This window comes from Nannobrachium achirus (assembly GCF_963921795.1).
Source record: "Nannobrachium achirus genome assembly, chromosome: 2".
In the NCBI taxonomy this organism is placed as follows: Eukaryota; Metazoa; Chordata; class Actinopteri; order Myctophiformes; family Myctophidae; genus Nannobrachium; species Nannobrachium achirus.
Window position 1 is genome coordinate 44,950,240 of NC_137811.1, and position 22,500 is coordinate 44,972,739.

Consider the following 22,500-nt stretch of genomic DNA (forward strand, 5'->3'; position numbering starts at 1 on the left):
AAAACATGCTGTAAACTTGTACAGTACTTACAGTTGAACTATCCCTTCTTATATGGAAAATAAATATTATTTGAAACTGGTTCACACAGATATATGCAGGCATAGTTAAACCTACTGTACATGGCAGGAATTCTGTTTGCTTAGCGTCCGCCCACCATGTGCACAGACCCAAAGAACTACTGGCAGTAAGTAGTAACTTTAAGTACTATTCACTTGGTCACTAGTGGAACTCGATGCCAAGACTGATCCAAGTTAAGCCAAAACCAGGAATTTACTGTGTGGTATACAGTATTAGAATTAGATCTACAGTATCCCAGTCATGACTTATTCAAACCCCTCTTCAAAAACTGTTGACCTGGTTTGTAACATTAAACCTCAAAAATATGCTTTTCTCCCGTTCGCAAAGTATTGTCTTGAGCTGCAACAAGGACTGATTGATAAATCTTTAAAACATTGCCGTCAACAGAAATGACCTTGATTATTGCAAAAGCAAACTGAATTCATCATGATAATAGACCTACTAACAATACAAGGAAACTATATTTTCACCTCTCCACCCCTCATATCTCCATCCACGCCTCTCACTCACTCTTCTGTTCTCCTGTGATTTGCGTGATAATGCAAACAGGCTTCGCATTCACGAGAAGCGACGTTTCAGCCCTCTGCCGCACGTTAATCTCTTCTCTCCAACTCATCACTCCTCTGTCTCGCGCTCCCCTTCTACCTTCCACCACTGTGCCTTTTCTTTTGTTTTGCTGAATAATACAAACAGGCCCTGAATTAAAACCCAGCTGACAGTTTGTATGTAGCTGCAGTGCTCATCCCTCTCTCTCTTTCCTTCACTTCCCTCCCTCCCTTGTTGCAGCTGTCAGAGGGCTTCATTATTAAACATTCATACAGGAGTCTGGGCAGCTTTTCCAAAAGCTCTTGTCAGGCAGGCCGAGCGTCTCGAATCAGGCTGCCTCTAAGCAGAGGAGACACACACACACACACACACACACACACACACACACACACACACACACACACACACACACACACACACACACACACACACACACACACACACACACACACACACACACAGAGCGGTCTGGTCTGTTTTGTCCACTCCTCTTGTGTCATCTTGAGGTCGGGGGGGTCATTTGTGCTAAATGATGGATGAAGTACCTTTGTACTTACAGTACAGAGGTGCTTGGCTCGCTCACTGTTATTTTGATTTTGAGACAAAACAAATCAATCTAGCATGTTGGACAGAAACTAGACTAGGCAGTCCAAATTCCTGGTTGGATCAGGAGAGAAATATTTAGAATACAAATAACCCACACATGTCACGATCCTGGGCATGTCATTAGAGTAGAGGGGAGATACTGAAAATATAAGCAAACATTCTACAGAAATGTGTGAACATTTGGCAAAAATAGATACAGTACACCTTTGATGAAGATTCAGCAAAACAAAAAAAATCTACAAGCTCAGAATCTGTGATACACACACGGGCACGCACGGGCCGACGCACGTACCGCACGCACGCACACACACACACACACACACACACACACACACACACACACACACACACACACACACACACACACACACACACACACACACACACACACACACACACACTCTCTCTCTCTCTCTCAAAAGCTTATTGGATATAAGGTGGCAAGGCTGCAGTGTACAGTCTATATACTGTAACACAATGTCAATCTGTGATACACACACGGGCACGCACGGGCCGACGCACGTACCGCGCGCACGCACACACACACACACACACACACACACACACACACACACACACACACACACACACACACACACACACACACACACACACACACTCTCTCTCTCTCTCTCTCAAAAGCTTATTGGATATAAGGTGGCAAGGCTGCAGTGTACAGTCTATATACTGTAACACAATGTCAATCTGTGATACACACACGGGCACGCACGGGCCGACGCACGTACCGCGCGCACGCACACACACACACACACACACACACACACACACACACACACACACACACACACACACACACACACACACACACACACACACACACACACACACACTCTCTCTCTCTCTCAAAAGCTTATTGGATATAAGGTGGCAAGGCTGCAGTGTACAGTCTATATACTGTAACACAATGTCATTGTCACATTTTGCATCCTGTTTGCTTGTCAGGGATGTTGATTCTGTATTTTATGTTTGTCCTGAAAAACTCGGCAGCGAATATATTGTAATTTACAAACATCTAATCAAAATATAACTATTTTATTTTATTTTGTTTCAAGACGGCCCCAGCGCTTCAGTAATTCATTGTGTGCACATAGTGTAAAATGCTGTGTGTGGGACCTAATATTTGTGTCTGTCTGTGTTTATAGGAAAGCCCAGGACCAGCAGAAGAAGGTTGTGGTCGCAGGCTGTGTACCCCAAGCCCAGCCTCGCATGGACTATCTCAAAGGCCTCAGCATAATAGGGGTGAGTGTGTGTCCGAACGTGCGCTAGCGTGTGTGCGTATCACTGTATGTCTGCATTTAATCTCCAAGCCCAGCAGGCTCACTGCAGTGTCCAAATGGCAGTTGCCCCCCACCTCACGCACACACACACACACACACACACACACACACACACACACACACACACACACACACACACACACACACACACACACACACGGCTGGACCTGGCTGCCGTCCCGCTGTGACTTTTCTCTTCAGGCCTCCCCACCACTCACTGGATCAATAAACCTCCCTGAGAGACAAGACCATGACTGCTGATAGGAGCATGCGGTGAGGAGAGGAAGGAGAGGCGACAGTATAGGGAGGCTGAGAGGAGGAGAGAAGGAGAAAGGAGTGGAGGTGGGAGAGAGGGGGAGACAAGGAAGGAATATGACGGACTGAGGAGGATAACGGGGGAGGTTTTGTTGATACGAAAACAGAGGGAGATGAGAAAGTGGCATAGAATATATTGTTGCTGTCGGGGAGAAACATTGTATCTTCATACCTCCATAAGTTTTACTTTTCTGGCGTCTCTGGGTGTTATAAGTACTGAACTGAATCAATGAAAAATATTAACAAGCTTGTTACTAAATAATATCTAGGGTACTCTGGATCCAATTGGATACAGGTTCCTTTTTCCATTTCCCGAAATGTAACACTATTTGGACTGCTTCCAGTTTTTGACTTTTTGTGTCATCATGTGGTCATGTAGTCATCCGTATGCAGTACCAAAAGCTGCAATACCGCTGGGTACCTTCGAGCAGCATACAGGGCCATTCACACGCACACACACACACACACACATGCGCGCGCACACATGCATGCGTGTGTGTGTGTGTGTATGTGCAAAATGTTTTGAGTGTGCAATAACGACTCTACTTTCTCAGACAACTGAAGAAAGTTGGCAGGGGTCCAAAAGTCCTCAGGGCTTTTTATAGCGGCACCACCGAGAGCATGCCCTCTGGCTGCTTCACTGCCCGGTGTGGCAGGCAGCTGCACCGACTTCAACCACAAGGCAATGCAAACGGTTGTGCAGACAGCGGAATGCATCATGGATGTGATTTCAAAGCCCTCTACAACGAACGCTGTGTCAGTAAAGCTTGCGGATCCCAATTACTGACTGTTTGAGATGTTGCAAAATGGAAAACGGCTACGCAGTCTCCCCAATAAAAGTAGCAAATATCAAATCTACAGTACAGCTCACAATGCATGACATTAACACTAATAGTGCCTCTTAATCTGAAGGTTGCTTGGTGCCTCGGTGCCACGCCGTTTCCTCCATAGGCCTCCGCTATTATTTTGAAGGGCTGGAAGGGGGTTGTTTTTGTTTTTTTGGATTATCACTTGACGGCAACGATTACGTCATCTAGTCACATGACAGTGTGGGTCCAGAAGGGAAAGATGGCTGCGCGCATCCCGTGTCTAGAGTGTGCAGAGTGGAGACCCCTTTTTGTATACAAATGTCTTTTATGAGTTATTGAAGTTTCTTTATGGGCCTCTCAATGGATTTACTATGGAGGAGCTTCACTTCGCGTGCACGCCCGACGTGCGTTGTAAACAAATCGCGGACATTACCGATGCGGGCGGGACCGGAGCGACGTACAGTAAGTAATAATATCTTTACTGTATATACAGTAAGATTGACAGTCCTCACCGTCAACGGCGCCATGGTATTAACCCTTTCAATGATGGTGAGCGTCGTCAACAGCAGCAGAACAGTTAAGACACACTGTGAGCTTGTAGATTGCCTATTTTTGCTATTTTTGCGTGACACAGAGTATAAAATACTGCATAGATTTATGAAAGAAAAAATATATAATCTGCCTGAGAGTCATTGGACAAGTGAATGCAGAGCTGACTTTTGTTGGCTGGCAACCTGGAGACACTTGGGTCCTTTCTGTTCTCTGTTCTCTTAAAAGGGTGGCAGCGTGCACTCTGCCCCCTGTCTGCGATGGTTAGAGAACACACAGGGTCACAGACAACAAAGAAGCCGAGCTGAAATTACACACGGTGCTGCAAGCAAGGCACAAACTCCCAGCTGACCTCATGGGAGTCACCAATGTGAGCAGGAGTCAGGACAACAATGGAGAAAATCGATGGTGCTATAAAAAAGGTGTTTTGGGCAGACGCTACTGGCATTGACACATGCTGACCCAAAACAATGCTTCACAAAATCTTTTTGATGACCCTGAAATTGTGGACTACTCTGTGCCCTGAAAGTGTGTGCTACTTGTTTCCTTAGCACTTTAATTACTCGACTTAACCTGTTGTTTGTCTGGAGTTCATGGCACTTTTCTCAATGCTTAAATTGTAAATTGTCTGTAGTCTGCTTTTGATCCTGTGGCATGTACAGACTAAATGGGTGAACTCAGACACTGGTAGCGATTTCCATTTCGATTTTTGCATTTCACTTAAAGTGGAATTAAATGACTTTTATACCATTTAAAATGGTAGTTTGGGAGTGTCTAACATCCATATCATATCAAATTTTGGAGTGAAACATTTTGGACTAGGTAGTGCTGATTTTTGCCACAAATGTTTTCAGAATTGCACTTTAGAGTATTTAGCTTTAAAATTTGATTGGTTTCAATGCAACCACGATGTTGGAAACGGCAGATATTTAAAAAAAAGCCCCACCCAACTCGCAGGATGTACAACATTCAGCACTCAGTACTTGCCCTCTGGTGTCTGTAACATAATGAATCCTAGATGTGTTTGGAAGATGCATTGTTGACTCATGGATGCCATTATATTATTGATTTAAATTGGTTTGTGCTGCGGACGCAAACACAAATACTTTGTCTTAGTTTTTTCATATTTTGTTATGTAAGAAATCATGATTGGATTTTGATATGTTAAAAAAACAACTTTTGGATGATGGATATAATTCTAAACAGGTGCACATTATGGCCTAGGATGTGATTTAATAGTTTCCATTTCAGATCTACTTTCAGGGATATTAGAGAAGGCTTGCAAACGCAATTAAGTGTGCATCACAAAAGTAGGCCTAATGATTTTCATGTGGAGTTCTAAGTACATGTGATATTTTGCCATCATCTGACAGCCCAGCAACGTAACTGTATCTGTTGAGTTTTATTTGCCTCTCTCATGAAATGGAAGCAGTTGGGAATAATCATAGATTGAATCCTGTTCAGTTTGATGTGGAGCTGAGATTTGACATTTTTGTTTATTCTCCATATCACAGTCTACAATGGAATTGCTTTTAACAATAGACAATGGGATGTCTTGTTACTATCACTATCACACTTCACTTACTAAGTAACATTCTAGAAATATTCTGATGTATATTCATGGCCTAATGCTAAGTCGTCCTCCGTCAATGCATACAATTATTGAACTTACATTTAAGTATCAAATATGCTTTCTTGAGTCAGTCATCCATTTCATGCTCCAAAACAGTCAAGCTGCCACAATTAAATTCCATAATTGTAAATGTAATTCCACAGTATGTGCTTTTGTTTTGCGGTACAGTGAAAGCTTCCTTTCTCATTTAATATTCAGATAATTCAAACAACAGTTGGCCTACCCTTTTTGTAGTCCAATATCCCATGTTGATTACTACCACTGTTTTTAAAAGCATGGGGTCCTCAAATGTTACATTAAATATATTTTACCATAAATAATGTCATTATATTTGAATACATTTTGCATGCCAGCCTGTAACATAATTACTTAGAAATCAAGTGGCATGTATGTATAATATAATTACATTCAGTTATACAGGCTTGTATGTGTAACAGCCTTCGGGCAGGCCGATGTGGAAACAGCTGGTGAGTTTACCACTGCAGGCTCTCTCCATTGTCAAGACTAGATTGAATTATGCATTGATATACACACAGATGGATAGATGGATGTGGGCACTCAGACACGCACGTACTAGCGCATGTACGCTAGGGATGGGACGATACGTGATATTATCGTTTATCGTGATAAAAAACACATTCACAATAATCGTATCATAGAACATTTAATGTATCGTGATATCGTCCTCCGTCATGCACTGGGATCAATTCACCCTTCATTTGCCGAGCTGCCTATCCGATACCATTTAAAACCTCTATGGTAAAAGGTACTTAAAATATACGTACTTGATACAGTCTTTTTTTCATTCTCTATCAATGTCTTTGCCAAAAAATTGCCGATCTACAAGCTCACATCTATGCGACGCGTTGTGACGCGAGGTTGTAGATCTGCTATTTTTGGGCAAATGTTCCACCCCAGGATAATGGATTTTGATTATCGCGATAATATCGTAAATCGCAATTTCTTTTGTCACAATAATCGTGATATAAAAATGTCATATCGTCCCAACCCTAATGTACGCACACATGGGACTCACAAACTCAGAAAGCCAGATATACATGCATGGCGTTCATAAGAACACACAGCCCCTATGTATCCTTGGAAGTTAAAATGGGAACGTCAGTGACAGTTGGTGGGATATGCAAATAGCACATGCAAATAACCTGAGATTAATTTGCATGATGTGATTGCTGTAACGGATGGAGTGAAGGGAGTGGGAGACAAAAAGAAAAAACTGCCATCACCTGGTTCATTCACTCATGTTTAATAACCTGTGTGTGTATCCGTCCATGCATGGGAGTGAGCGTGCATGTATGTGTCTACTTGTGTCAGCCTTTCCCGCTTCTGTATAGGTTTGCTTGAATCAATAGGAATGAGAGCTTCGAATGCAAAGCAAACAAACAGTCACGTAAGCCCACAGTGATTCATCTCTTTCTGTACTGAACATGTCACCTCCTGTATGTAAACCACATCACACACACATAGTATGCTGTTGACTGGCTAGGTAAAGCCTTACAATGGGAACAAGATGTCACCAAAGCAAACACAAATCTCACCATCCAGAATAATCAGTTTGTTCCTTTGTTTTGTTGGATATTTATGTCCGCCTAATTCTTTGGGTCATTATAAGGTGGGTCATGATGGGTCCATATGTCCATTATGTTTCACCTGACAAGTATTTGTTTGAATAGACCTGAGTGAATAGAATTAAGTGGGACTCATTTGGCTCATGCAGTCACAGTACACAAACTTAATACTTAAAGGAGCTATAGTCAACTTTTTCTTGAAATACGGATGCTAAAATAAAAGTAAGGTTTCGAAAATAATTATGTTATAAAAAGAATTAAGCTTCATATGTGTTTCTTTTCATAAATGACCACAAAAAGCGTAAAAAAATTATAAAACTAGAAGAAGTGCTCTTCCGAGCACATGTCTCCACCAGGCCACGCGTCTTGGTGGTGCTATAATAGGCAAATGTAAAAAGGGTGGCATGTGTTCTTCACCAATCTTAGACCTTTCATGGCACCACCATGAGGCTGATTTGAACATTTTGTAGTGTAATTTCTTCCTTGGCCTTTTGCGAATGTGCGCGATTTCATGTTAATTGCACTCTGCGTTTGTGATTTGAGTCATTTTGTCCAAAACGGACCAATCTTACAAACTTTGAAAGCCAATCTCAGCCAATCAGGATGGAATATGGACAATCAGACAGATCCATGTCGATCATACATGACTGTAGAGATACTGTCTACTGATTTGCGTGATATTTGGACAAAATCTGTAGGAGTACTGGCCAAAAGGTAGTTTTGCACAAATTGTCCTCCTGGTGGCGCTAGAACAGGCTCATGTGAAAAATGTGGGGCAGAGGTTCTGAATTGGCAACCAGGGAGTGCGCTTACAAAGTTTGAAACTGATCGGTGGAGTTAGAGGTAAAACCACAAATCGGCCTGTTATAGCGCCACCATGAGGCTGATTTCAAAAATGTGAAGTGGCATTTCTTCCTCGGCCTAGTGGGAACGTGTGCGCGATTTCATGTTAATTGTACTCTGCGTTTGTGATTTGAGGCATTTTGTCCAAAATGGACCAATCTTACAAACCTTGAAAGCCAATATCAGCCAATCAGGATGGAATATGGACAATCAGACAGATCCGTGTCGATCACATGACTGTAGAGATACTGTCTACCGATTTGCGTGATTTTTGGAGAAAATCTGTAGGAGTAGTGTACAGAAATGCCATTTGAAAAATGTGGGGCAGAGGTTCTGTATTGGCATCCAGGGAGTGTGTGCGCTCATTTAAGCGGCGACCGGGCCAACGGCGCCGGAGATTAGCTGTTAACAAACTCGGAGGACGGACGGACGGACGAACGCACGCACGGACGCACGCACGGACAGGGGCGAAAACATACTCTCCCCCTGCCTTCGGCTGGTGGAGACAATAATCATTTTGGCCATTGTCAGGCTGGCTTTGTTTACATCCCTCTTCTATTCTTTTATATGGATTCCATATAAAAGAATAGAAGAGGGATAAGTCAGCCTGACAACCGTCAAAATGAAAAGGTTGACTATAGCTCCTTTAAGTCAATTTCAGTATTCGGATGGGGTCCAGCTTCAAAGATCAAGACAATTTCCTGGGCTTTTTTTTTTGTTCCTAACATTATGGGTACTATCGTTACCGTTAAAGATGTTTGTCTTTATTGATTCTCTCCACTTCCTATCACACGATTGCTTATCGTGTGTAGAATGATATCCCATGGTGCTCTGGCTCTCTGACGGTTGCATTGTAAAGGGAGCTTTATTCACTGTGTAGTTCCAATCCTACTAGAGTTGATGCTCCACCATCACCAGGAGTAGGCTGTTGATATGATGGGAACTGTGATATGTAGACATCCCATTATCTGGCAGCTTTTAGAGGAGAGCACAGGGTTTGACATGCTAGGATGTAATGGAAATAAAGATCCCAAATTGGTGCATTTCTCTCTCTCTCTCTTGCTTTCTCTCACATTTCTTCCTCCTTTATCCATCTATGAGGGAATAATAGTGTTCCTTCTTTTTTGGACAGCTCAGCAGTGGAGAACGACTTAAGTGCAGTCTCCCGTAGGCCACTGATACTGTGTATGTGTGTCGGCGAGTGCGCGAGCGTGAGTGTAGTGCATTTGCTCCTCTGAATAGACCCAGATTGCCTGGCCATTAGAATAAAATAGACTTTTATTTGGGTTCTTACCGTGCATATACCTAATTGCTGCCTGCCAGAAACACTGTGTGTGTGTGTGTGCGTGTGCGTGTGCGTGTGCGTGTGCGCGCGCATGTTAGAAGGGTTGCTCTGTGCCTGTGTGTTGAAGTAATTGTCCTGGAGATGTAGCGTGTGGACGCCAGGGCACAGGAAGTCACCTCTAAGAATAGAACGTGTGACGATCAGATTGAAGAGACCGTGGTGGGAATGAAACGGGAGCAATAATGGATCGTCCCACCACCTGCCTGCACTCTTATTTTATTTCCCACTTTCCTTTTCTCTGTCACAATGTCCCCTCCCCACCGACACACACACACACACACACACACACACACACACCTCCACTGTCATCCAAATCTCCGGCTCTACGTTTTGATGTCCACCTTGGGAACAGCGGTTTGGATCCCAGGTTGACGTCTTGACGTGTTATCTCTTTATGATACTTTTTATGACCCAACTTGGCTTCCTAATAGCTCAGACCATTTTGGGCAGCATTGCTTATTGTCTCTACTGCAATTATGTCCTAATTATAAGCTATTATCTCGACAGTATCTTGTCTCTCTTTGTCTCCCGCTTTCTGTACCTGTCTGGGGTATGTTATGTACTGTGTTTACCTGTATTGCTTCTGTCAGGGACTTATACTCTCTTTCCCTCTTTCCGTCCCCTCTCTCTCTGCCTGTCTGTCAGAAAACAAATTGTCTTTTGTTCTGTCTCCCTCTCTGAAAGTCTCTTTTTCTACCACTGTCTCTTCCAGCGGTTGATCTTCAATAATTCAAACTGAGATTCTGTCGATAACTAATATAAAGTGGTCTTATAGCCACATACACACTTGATGGGGAATCAAGAAATCCATACCACCTGATCCCCCTGTGTGTGTGTGTGTGTGTGTGTGTGTGTGTGTGTGTGTGTGTGTGTGTGTGTGTGTGTGTGTGTGTGTGTGTGTGTGTGTGTGTGTGTGTGTGTGTGTGTGTGTGTGTGTGTGTTAGGATATTCTGTCTGTATACACTACAGGATAGTTTGTTTGGATTTTGTGTATCTGAGAATTGTCATCAATATTGTGTTGTTGATCATGTGCACATATTATGTTATCAATAACCTCTTGTGTGTATTTCAGGTTCAACAGATTGATCGTGTGGTGGAAGTCGTAGATGAGGCTGTCAAAGGTATGACAACACACACGCATCACACACACACACACACACACACACACACACACACACACACACACACACACACACACACACACACACACACACACACACACTCACACACGGACAGGTTCTTGTGTGTGTGAATGAATACATTAGTGATGGGTTGATGAATGTTTTGTGCTAAAATAAGAATATGGTCCCTGACTGACCAACCAGCAGGCTCTATCTGCCTTGTCCCACCCTGGTTCCGCCTTTTTTATGTTGAATTTGCTAAAACATCATTTGGAGAAATAAAACATTAAAAAAAGAAAAAAAAACATTTAAAAACATGCTGAGTCACTATACTGCTGCTGGGCAGCTCCATTTTACTGAAACCAAGTTTGAAATTAGAATTGAAAAACAATACAAAGCAACTGAATTAAATGGTAGTGGATGGAGTGTCCTACCGAGTGTCCCACCAAGACACAGCAACCAATGGGTGTGAAGAGGGGCAGGAAAATGGGCGGGACTTGACAAAGGGTGAATTGGGTTAAACATAATAGAAATGGGTTACCTATCCTGCCTGAATGTCTTTGAATGTCCCATCCTGCCAATGTAATAAACTAAGTAGATAATGCAGCTGATGCTTGCTATTGTATGTGCTGTAAACGGCACAAATCAATATCTGCTTGGCTTGATGTCTGTCCGTTTATCTTTGGGTGGCAGTGGCTGGGAATCGTAAGGTTCTATGACGAAAAATGTTTGTCGACTGCGACAAAATCGAAATAAAACTAAGCTGTGATGACTAAAACTAAGACTAAATATATTGACAAGTTCGTCAACAAAATAAAAACTAGACTAAAACTTTCGGGAGGGACTAGTGGAGAAGAGAGTCATTTTATGTTTGGTTGCTCTCAGGTGTTGCGTGCTGAAAATAGCCGATCTTCAAGCTCACAACGCGTCGCAGCGCACCACGTTGTGTGTAGATGTAGATCTGCTATTTTCAGCTCGCAACCAAGTGTAAAATCAGTCATTACGATGCCATCAAGGCCTGCCAAAATACATTTTAGTTGGCTGAATCAACTGTAGATTTAGTCGCCTAAAAATGTACGATATTTAGTCGACTAAAATTAGACTAAAACTAAAACTTTTCAGGTGACTAAATTATGACTAAAATTAAATGACATTTTATTCAAAAGACTATGACTAAAACTAAATCAAAATGTGCTGTCAAAAACAACAGTGGAGTTAGATCCCAGCTCTGCATCTTGTTGAAGTGTCCCTGAGCAAGAAACTGAACCCCTAACTGCTCCTGACGAGCAGGTTGGTGTCTAGCATGGCTCATGAATGGATTAATGTGAGGCATGCATCGTAAAGCTCTTTGAGTGGTTAGAACAATGGTTCTCAACCTGTGGGTCGGGACCCCCAGGTGGGTCCCCATATTATTTTGGGGGGTCCCCAGCTGATTAACAGAATGTGCAACGTTGTTTTCTCACTCAACAGTAAACAAACCAACAAAGTTTAAGTGTATAGAGGGTATCTGCACATTTCTAAAGTGGCAATTTAAGAACTTGTAAGACCTTTTTAATACCTCTAAAATAAAAAGAATCAACATTCTCCATATTGTCAAAAGAAACAATAACAATAGATCCGTGTTAAACAAAATGTAATGCCTCAACTCATAGTGCTCGCCAGGATGGGGGGTCCCCAGTTCAAATATGATTATTTTGGGGGTCGCGGCCTGAAAAGGTTGAGAACCACTGGGTTGGAAGACTAGTAGAGCGTTATATAAATGCAGACCATTCACCATTTGTCAGACTTTCTTGCAGCCTGACAGGAAAAGAGAGAGAAACAGAACAGACAAGTCTGTTAGTGATTAGGTCTGCTAGTTAAACTGTTACTGAACCAGCGTTCTTAATTGTTAATGCAAACCAGAGAGAGTGTGTGTGTGTGTGTGTGTGTGTGTGGGGGGGGGGGGGGGTACACACTCACAGCTGTGAAAGACCCCCAATGTTTCTCTAATGAAGAAGAGAATGATTTTGCTTTTGTGTATGTGTGTGAGAGCGCACATTAACATGATGTCTGCCTCTGTAACGAAGGACGCTGAGCTGTGTTTTAATTTTACAACGTGTCGTCAATCCCTAACCCTCTGGCAGCACGCACGCACACACGCACGCACACACGCACGCACGCACGCACACATGCACACATGCACAGTCTGCAGTGGAGTTTGGGGTTTGGATAGGCCTTTCTGGATGTTTATTTCCCTCCCTCCTTCACATTGCCCTTCTTTGACTTCTATCCTTTCCTTGCATTCTTTCCCTCCTTCATTCCTTCCTTGCACTCATTATTCTGTCCTCTTAATTTCCTCTGTCCATAGAAGGTCATTTCCCCAGTATCATTAGAGTTCTTTATGAGCTCCTATAAAACAGAGAGCTGTTATTTCAGCACGCAGACCAGGGCAGACCTCGAAGTCATGGAGGATTTAATATTGCTAATTGTAGTGCTATTCACTAAATATACAGTATGTTTGCTGCTGTTGTCTGTGAAGTTTCCACACATGCCAGGACTAGTAATGGCGTTTTGTTTGTATTCCTCCAGATGAGACTATATTTATTCTGTTAGTTTTTACTGTTTCTGAAAAGGTTTCAAAAGTGCCACCGCACCGTGGGAATACTAGCACTACTGGAGTAAATGATTCACTTGCCAGCTACTGCACTGCTTCATACAGAGCTCTGTTTGTATAAGTCTGTAAACCAGTAAGACGCCTCAGGCCACAGTGATGTGGACATCAGGGCTGTGGACATCAGGGATATCCATATATGGGCATGAAAGGGATTTTGTTCCCCTGGCATCACATGGATCTCCATATATGGGCATAAAAGGGATGTGTTCCCCCTGGCATCACAGGGATCTCTCTTAACAGGGCATCATTAATATGGATGACATCAGGGAGCCAGATCATGATGTCAGAGCGGCAAACCATTCTGGTAGAGTGGTTCCCCTGACATCACAGTGACATCAGAGCATATAAAACCTAATTAGTTATTCACGTTATTCCTGGCCCCAACAGACAATTCCCTGTCACTTCCTTACTTGGGAGGAAGTGAAAAGATGTTTTGCCCTCTGTAAAAGAAAATGGCAGCCTCCATAGAGAGGGCCAGGAATAAGGTGAATACACACACTTGATAATATTTGGCTAGTAAGTATACCAGTTAAAGTTCAATCTGTTTTATTATTATTATTATTATTTTATCATTCTGGCTTGCTAGCTCCCTGTAGTCTAGACTTGTGATAGTATAGCATCCTATTTAATGTTGGTAAAGGATAGCTGTGCAGGATGGCAGTGGTTTTTACTACCACTATCACACGTTATTGTTAATGTAGCAAAACACTGAATTCCAATTGTTATCTCCAGGTCCAGATTCATTCAAAAATCAACATCCCGGTCCTCCATCAGAAGCTTGATAGTGCGAGATGTAGTTTATAGTGATTTCAAGGAGGCTGAGCAGTTTGGAAAATAGTTACTACTGCTCCGTCTGAACCTTTATTGGCAATTCAGACACCGCTATGTGAGAGATAAGACGAGATAACGCCGTCCCATGCTGTGAATTGTTTGAAAATACTATTGCCTTGTTGATAGGGTCCTTTCATCCCTGATTGTATGCAATTACTGTGCAAATGTGGATATTGTATTTCTATATGCATTTATGCCCCTTAAAATCTGTTTTCTTAAATCTCTGGTTTTGATCAGTATCATGAAGTGTGGCACAAGTTGATAGTGAGTTAATAAGTTAGAGAATAAATTTGTTTTAAATAACCATAACAGCACAAATAATTTACATAAACATGTTTGCGTTAATAAACTAATAATTACCCTAATAACTGAGTATTTTACAATTGCAGAAAATCGTGTCACTATTTGCTTTCATTTTTCAGAGGAATAATAATTGTGCCTCCCAGAGTTTTGGCATGTGTGTGTGGTGCCCCTAGGTGGGAGGTTGGCTGACTGGCTGAAGGCCACCTTGATGCTAGCTGTTGTGGAAGGGAGACGACATTACTCCAGTCATGAGCCCCTGTCTCCAACCTTTAGGCCACCACCGCTGTCTGTATCATTCATTATTAACGGTGACACAACTCGGAACACAGCTCGCTAACAAGCAGGCCTTTGGCTACATCTTCTATGCTTTCACTGCAATACCAGCTATGTGAAAGAAATCAGCAATGGCACACATGTGAATAAACATGTTTACAAGGCCACCCAGTTGGCTTTCATGCCCATTTAAGGATGCTAACAGGCGCTACCCGGGACAGTGTGTAATAGCATTGCTGTATTCACTAGCTTTTTGATCTTTGGGGGTTATTCATGTTATTCACGCTTAGACTGCTGCCGGAAAGCAATCGTCTATCTACAGTATGGCAATGATCTCTGCTCCATTCTATTAGTGAATGGCTGCACACACATTTTCCTGTTTGATAAGTGTAGCTGTCACAATATATGAAGACGGTCCAATGGCATTTTGAAGAGTAAAATGCAGCTGTTGCACAGCCCCATTGTGGGCGATTAATGATGGCATTTGTATAGCAGCCTCACTTAGTGGTTGTGGAATCTCATACTCGTCTAACAGGCCTTATTGAATACTGTTGGGCTCCTGGGGTTCTTCCATTAATTTATTTATTTATTTACATTTTTCATTATGTCCCTGCTGTGCAAATCAGACTAGAGAGGGTACCATTGTCTAGCGGTACATAGAAACCAAGGGTAAGGCCACATGACACACAAAACCTAATAAACAAGGTTGTATTCATGTGTTCTCACTCCAAGCATGCTGCCATTGAAGTGATCTCTGCTCGGTTCCATTAGGAAATACATTTTTTTGTTATTTTTTTTGTTATTAAAGACAGTTTGGATGTCTTCAGTTGTTTCGTATAGTTATTTGTCTGTCTCTCTCTCTCTCTTCATACTGATCTGGGTAGCAGATGCTAACCTTGGATAACTCGTATCCGCTGTGTAAGGGTGGTGTGTGTGCGCGTGTGCATGAGTCTGTGGGAGAGACGAGGCCAGGTTAATGTATCTCTTTAGCTTCAGACCGGTGGCTATAAAGCCTCCACATAACCTTCTGATCCATATTTCACCAGGACAAACATATTGTTTGCTTGTCTAGAATAGATGCTGAAATAGAGGGATAGGTGGAGGAAGGAGGGAGAGATGGGAAGAGAAGGTGGTGACAGTGAGGTCAGGGAGCAAGGCGGTGGGGAGTCCAGGTATTAAGGAGTTAATTATCACGTTGGGAACACAGCGGGGGAAAAAAGGTGATCACTGCCATTTTCAATAAACATCATCGTTCCTGTGAGCGGCCACCAGTCTCTAGGTGTCTGGAAAAGCAACAACAAAAAGAAAAAGAATCCGGATGAAACAATGAAGCTCTGGAGCTTGTTTCCATTGTGGTCCTTAAACGAATCGTTTGGTCATCAACTTCAGAGTCTCCAGAGGTTTGCCCGAACAAAGGTTGGAAACGTTTACGCACAGCACAGGACAATGGAAACGATGATAGAATGATATGTAATAAACATCAAACACACACATGATGATGATGTCAACAGCGAGAGGATAAAAGCTCACAACAGCAGGCCCCTTTCTTAACCCTGTCCTCCGCTATCCCTCCCTCCATGTTCTTTCATCTGTTTATCCACCCCTCCTTCCCTCCTCTCTCGCTGGCCCGGCCTGCAAGGGTGTCACAAGGGGGGGAGTGGGACTGAGTTAGTTACTAGGGCCCAAGGTGGAGGGGCCTTAATTATTGTATACTTTAGCTATTGAAAAATAGCAGATCTACAAGCTCACAGCGCGGCACCGAGTGCTGCGCTGCGAGCTTATAGATCTGCTATTTTTGAAAAGTTGTGAAAATGTGTCCAAATCTTTGAATATATTAATTTTTTAAGCAAACATTTGTAACTCAAATTTTGCTTCTGGGGCGTCCCTGGAACTAAATATTTTGAGATGGGAGTCCGTGACCAAATCATTTTGGGGGTCCTTGAAAGTTTGAGCACCACTGACATAGAAACATAGGTTTTTCAAAAAACCTTAGAAGGATTTGAAATATTCAAAGAGTTGCACAAATTTTCAAGATTTTTCAAAAGTAGCAGATCTACAAGCTCGCAGCGCGGCACTCGGTGCCACGCTGTGAGTTTGTAGAACTGATATTTTTCAATAGTTAAAACACAACATATGAAGAACATTCATGGGGTGCCTGCAGTGAATCCTTGTACCCAGGGCCCAGAATTAGGTGTGACACCCCTGCCGGCCTGGGTAGGTTCTTTATGAGAACAGGGGACAGGACAGGAGACATAAGTTATGATGAGGCATGACACACGCACACAGGTCAATGTGTCATCTTTTTATCTCCCTGTCCCTTTCCTCTTTCTATGTATCCATCCTTTATATCAAGTCAATACTTTGTCCAATAGAGGCTTCAGTAATCACTTGTTTAACAGTTCTCTGTAAGGGTCTGTCCATCAGTCTGTCTGTCTGTTTGCATCATCCTTGTTTCAACTCACTCCCCCCTCTCCTCTCTCTTCCCTTCTGTAGTAGGTGATGTTATAATATGCCATTACGAGTGGAAGAAAGGATTTATGTCCTTCTTCCCCATTAATAGAAGACAGAGGAGAACAAAGGGGGGGGGAGTGAGAACAAAAACGAGGAGGGCGGAGAGAAGGGTGGTCGGTCGGAAACAAGAAAATTAGATACATGTTTATGAATGTGTGACCATTGCCTCTTCAGCGGTCACTTCCTGTGAACTGTGTAATTATGATGACAAATAGTCATAGCAGGATTGAAAGCCTTCCTCTGTTGTGCTTAGCAGTGACAGTGTTTACGCGTGTGTACACATGCACACGCACACGCGCGCACACACACACACACACACACACACACACACACACACACACACACACACACACACACACACACACACACACACACACGATGCCCAGGCTCTTGATATTGAATTTAGATGTGGAGGTACTCCTGCAGTGACTCCATGCTGGTACAGTACAGACATTATTTTTATTATTATTATTATTATTACCCTTATCTCTTTTTTTTTGGTTATCCCACAATTTTTGTAACCCATTTTTTCACCCAGTGCCTATGCCTAAACTGTAATCCAGGGAGCTACTCTCCCTCTGCCAACCTGGGGAGAGCCCACATGCTTCCCTCAATGCACGAGGAGTCCAATCCGCTTCTTTTCACCTGACAGGGAGGAGTTTCCCCAGTAAGACGTAGTGCGTGGAAGGAACAAGTTATTCTAACCAGTTCCTTTCCTTTCAGGTAGGAATGAAATTGAAAATATATGCAAACAAACATTTTAAAATGGCAAAATACACAATTCACAAAACATAATCAAATTATAACAGTTACTCAAGAAACAAAGGACCGCTACTGTACAAACTCGATAACAATTTTATTAAGTACCCGGTATAAATACGCTTTGGGCTTATCAAGCTTGTTAGCAAGCATAGCGCATCTTGTCATCTTCATAGGTGGTGGTCAGCCATAAACTCACAGTCACAACAACTGGCCAATAAAAACAGATACCAGTTCTGTTCAGAATTGCCTCACGTCTTTCCACAAAATATTAGAATACGCTCAATAGTGGGCTCGATAAAAGCCTGGCTCAATAAGCAGGATCGATAAGGTGCTCATTATCAATAAAAATTAACGAGCTCCACCCCTACCATCAGGTGTCCTGGCCTGGATGTGCAGGGAGAGGCAGTATAGAGACCAGGATAATTTTTGTGAGGGAACCTACTGTACCTTAGGGGACATGGGGAGAACATGCAAACTACACACAGAAAGGCCCTTTGGCCAACTCCACCTAGGGTATGGGCACTGATGGCGCGGAGGAGGGAACACGTCCCCAGCGCCCACAGCGTCCACGGCGGGAATTGAACCCAGGACCTTCTAGCTGTGAGGCGACAGCACTACCGACTGGGCCACCACCGATTATTTCTTGACTTGACAATCATGCTGACAGGGTTTCTGCAGTTTATATAAGAATGGATGGAGTGGGATAATATATATATATATATATATATATATATACATTATTGGAAAATATCTGGAAATAGGTCATCACATTGTGAATTGCGTGCTAATTATTTTTTTAAAAAGAAAAAAAACAACAAAAAAACAACAACACTACAACAATAAAATGACTACTGGTTCTCAAAGTGGGCTCCAGGGGTCCTCAAGGAGGTCCCCTGCTTAATCTATCTATAAATGCGAGAAGTCTCTGCGTGTGTGTCTGTCTGTCTGTCTGTGTGTGTGTCTGTAATCCGCGTATCTCGAGAACCGTTCGTCCCACCGGCTTCAGATTCGGCACGCGCGTTCCCCGCCGCGGCACGGAGTGCAGTGCCGGGTCTCGACCCGACCCGACGCGCGGTTTTCCCGAACCGGCGCGAAACGTTCGGAAACTCCTTATGCGGGGTTGATTGTTGACATCAGGCTGTTCCGGAGGAAATCGGCGAAAGCTCTGACTCATTGTGACATCACTTCATAAAAGGCTCTGACATCACGTACGCCACATGAGTCAACAAAAAATCTCTGTGATTGTGTATGTATGTATGTAATCCGCGTATCTCGAGAACCGTTCGTCCCACGGGCACGCGCGTTCTCCATATATGGGCATAAAATGAATGCCCCCATATATGGGCATAAAATGGATTGCAGACAGACAGATACAGATATCTCCATATATGGACATAAATGGACAGAGGCAAACAGATGGTCAAAGATCTCCATATATGGGCATAAAATGGACGCAGACAGACAGATACAGATATCTCCATATATGGGCATAAATGGACACAGGCAAACAGATGTTCAAAACGGGTCCTATGACAACAGGTATAATGAGGTTTGCATTAAAGGGGGAACCGGCACTGTGTCTGCAACACAGTTGGAGGCACAGACAGATACTCCATATATGGGCATAAAATGGACGCAGATAGACAGATATCTCCATATATGGGCATAAAATGGACCCAGAACTATAACTGCAGTGATCTCCATATATGGACATAAAATGGACGCCGACAGACAGACAGACAGATACAGATATCTCCATATATGGGCATAAATGGACACAGGCAGACAGATGGTCAAAACGGGTCCTATGAAAACAGGTATAATGGGGTTTGCATTAAAGGGCGGGGCATTCATTCCCTATTTACATTGTTCCGAGTTGGCCAGGTCGCCGACTAGACGCTTCTAGTGATTGATAATTAGGAACCAAATGGACCATTAACGGATCTGTAACTATCATAGAAAATATTTCCTACTAGTTGGCACTTTGAATAAGTTGAGTTTTATATCCCCAGTGTTCTTTTATTTCTTTTTTCTCAATTTCATTTACTCATCTCAGCTTTGCACGTTCTCTCTTACCTTCATTCCTTCCATTCTCATGTAAGGTGTTTACACTGTGAGAGAGACACCTGTGGAGGGATGGATGGATGGTTGGACTGAATGAAGGATAAACAGAGGGAGGAATGGATGAATAGATAGACAGATAGATGAAAGGAAGGATGAGGATAGCGCTAAATCCCAATCGTTTTTTCCATTACATTCTTTGGCCAGTGTCGGGACGGATTGGACGATAGCGAGGCTAGATGGAATCCGACTGCCAAATCCCAGTTGTTTTCCATGAGGGAAGTTTTCTCATTTCCCCGCTTGTACCTGGGATATTACGACTGGTCACGCTTCGCCGATTGGCTCTTTGTCCTCCTTTGGGGGAAGATTGTCATTTTTATCTACCAATCGATAGCCCTTCCTTCCTGCCCTGAGCCCGCCCTCCCAGGGGACTAGTGTAAAAAGGGATGAAAAACAGGAAGACAATTCCACCCCTGAGCAGCTCCATCTAACACACACACACACACACACACACACACACGCGCAGACACACACACACACACACACACACACACACACACACACACACACACACACACACACACACAAGCTCTGACATCACAAGCTATTGACTAGTGCTTGCCTGAATTTAAAGGTAGGGTAAGTGATTTAATTTAATTCAAATAATAACAAATTGTGTCTAGCTGTCCGTCAGTCTGTCTGACACACGTCACACGTCACACTTTTGCCCTGCTCATATCTCTGCAACCGTTGCCCCGATCCATGCCAAATTTTGCACACACATTTTTGGACACTGTTCCTGCCCTAAAATCACGTTGCTTATCTCCCGATTAGGGAGTCTTACTGGTACTAGTTACTGTACTATAGAGTACCTACATTCCAATTGCTTCTCAGGGTGGAGGGTCCCCATTTCAAATATTATACTTTTTTGGGGTCACAGCCTGAAAAGGTCGAGAATCACTGATTTAGACCGTGCAACGCTCAATGCTGTAACAGTTCACCATGAAATTTAATTCAGGGCCCCAGACCCTTACTGACAGTGAGCTATGATTTTTAAGTTGATATGCCAAGATGTCATACTGTAGATGTTTCTTGGATATGAGGAGATATATTACTACAGGAGGAGGACCAGCAGCATGGCCACCTGGTCTACCCGCTTCAGTCCATCCAAATCCAACACTTTAACACTCATGTTCAACATGGTAGATGACATTTCTGAGGGACTCCGTATTGAGGTTAAAGAGTAAGTGCCTGTTTTTTTGTTTTTTTGCAAGCACGAAAAGCGGTGAGTAGAGGGGAAGAAAAAGAGATGGATTTATTTCAATTAGTAATAGTCTACACATTATTACTTGTGTCCTGCCTTAATGCCCTGTCTAACAGTCGAAATTAGGGCCCGAATGCAACTACGCCCTGCATTTAGATCATCTAAATATGGCCATATGAGTCTAAAAGCCCTGTTAGTTAGTATCCTCTAGAATAGAGGTCCTACTGCTCATCCGACCCAACACTTCTGGGCCGAAGGTTGGTGCTACTGTAGATGAAGTTCACCATCCTGCATTCTGCCTTTAGATTTTGAAATATTCTGTGTGAAAACTCATTTTCGCCTGGCGTTGGATCTTGAGGAAAGGTCATGGGATCATTCAAATGTTAGGGTTCATGCACCAGGGAGCGCAAATGTTCTCAGCAAGTTTCATGGCAATCTACCCATTCAATTTTGAAATATTGTGTGTGCAAGTGGAAATTTTGGCCTACGGACCTGTGGTGTTAGCAGAAAGCCCGTGGGATCACCAAAATTAATGGGAGCATGAAAGTGTGCAGTAAATTCCATGGCAATCCAGCCAGTACTATACTCACCATCACCATCCTTCGAAGCGGAACAGAAGCAGATTCAGTTCAGTGCTGGTCTAAGAAGTAATTACGTTATTTTTGGAATCCACAATTCCCTATCACTCACAGTCTAACATCAGACTCAACAGAGAGATGTACTTATCTGCCTTCCAAGCCATTGCCCCCACACAAGCAGTAAAATACTCAGTGTCCATTATGAGTGTATACAAATTAGAGCTCTTTATTATGTCCAACACAAACTGAACTGTTATGTCCAATTGGGTACAGGTTGCGTCTCATTCTATAACCATGCATGTGAGGTCAATTTTATGTGGTGTGCAATGCTGGAGTGGATCCAAGAAGACCTGTGAAATGCATGAAGGGCTGGGCTGACCTACAATCAGATTACACCAGAGAGAAATAAGGGGGGGGGGGGGTTTGACCTGAACAGAGGAGTTGAGTCAGAACAGAGGAGGGGTGCACAGCGAGGTATTGAGGCTGTTGGTGGACAGAGTAGGTTTTCGACTGAACCAAAAGAGGGCACCCTTC

The 22,500-nt window shown here is 43.1% G+C and overlaps 1 protein-coding gene across 2 annotated transcripts in view; it reads left to right on the top strand.

The window, feature by feature from the left end:
* cdkal1 (CDK5 regulatory subunit associated protein 1-like 1) overlaps positions 1–22,500 on the top strand; it is a 422,084-nt gene that overhangs the window by 104,676 nt on the left and 294,908 nt on the right. For both annotated transcript variants that reach the window (XR_013962583.1, XM_080738605.1), the window contains exons 5-6: positions 2,395–2,491; positions 10,682–10,730. Coding sequence is in view for 1 of the 2 variants with exons in the window: in XM_080738605.1 (XP_080594731.1) it covers positions 2,395–2,491; positions 10,682–10,730 (146 nt within the window). In the remaining variant the exon portion in view is untranslated. The remainder of the gene's footprint in view (positions 1–2,394; positions 2,492–10,681; positions 10,731–22,500) is intronic.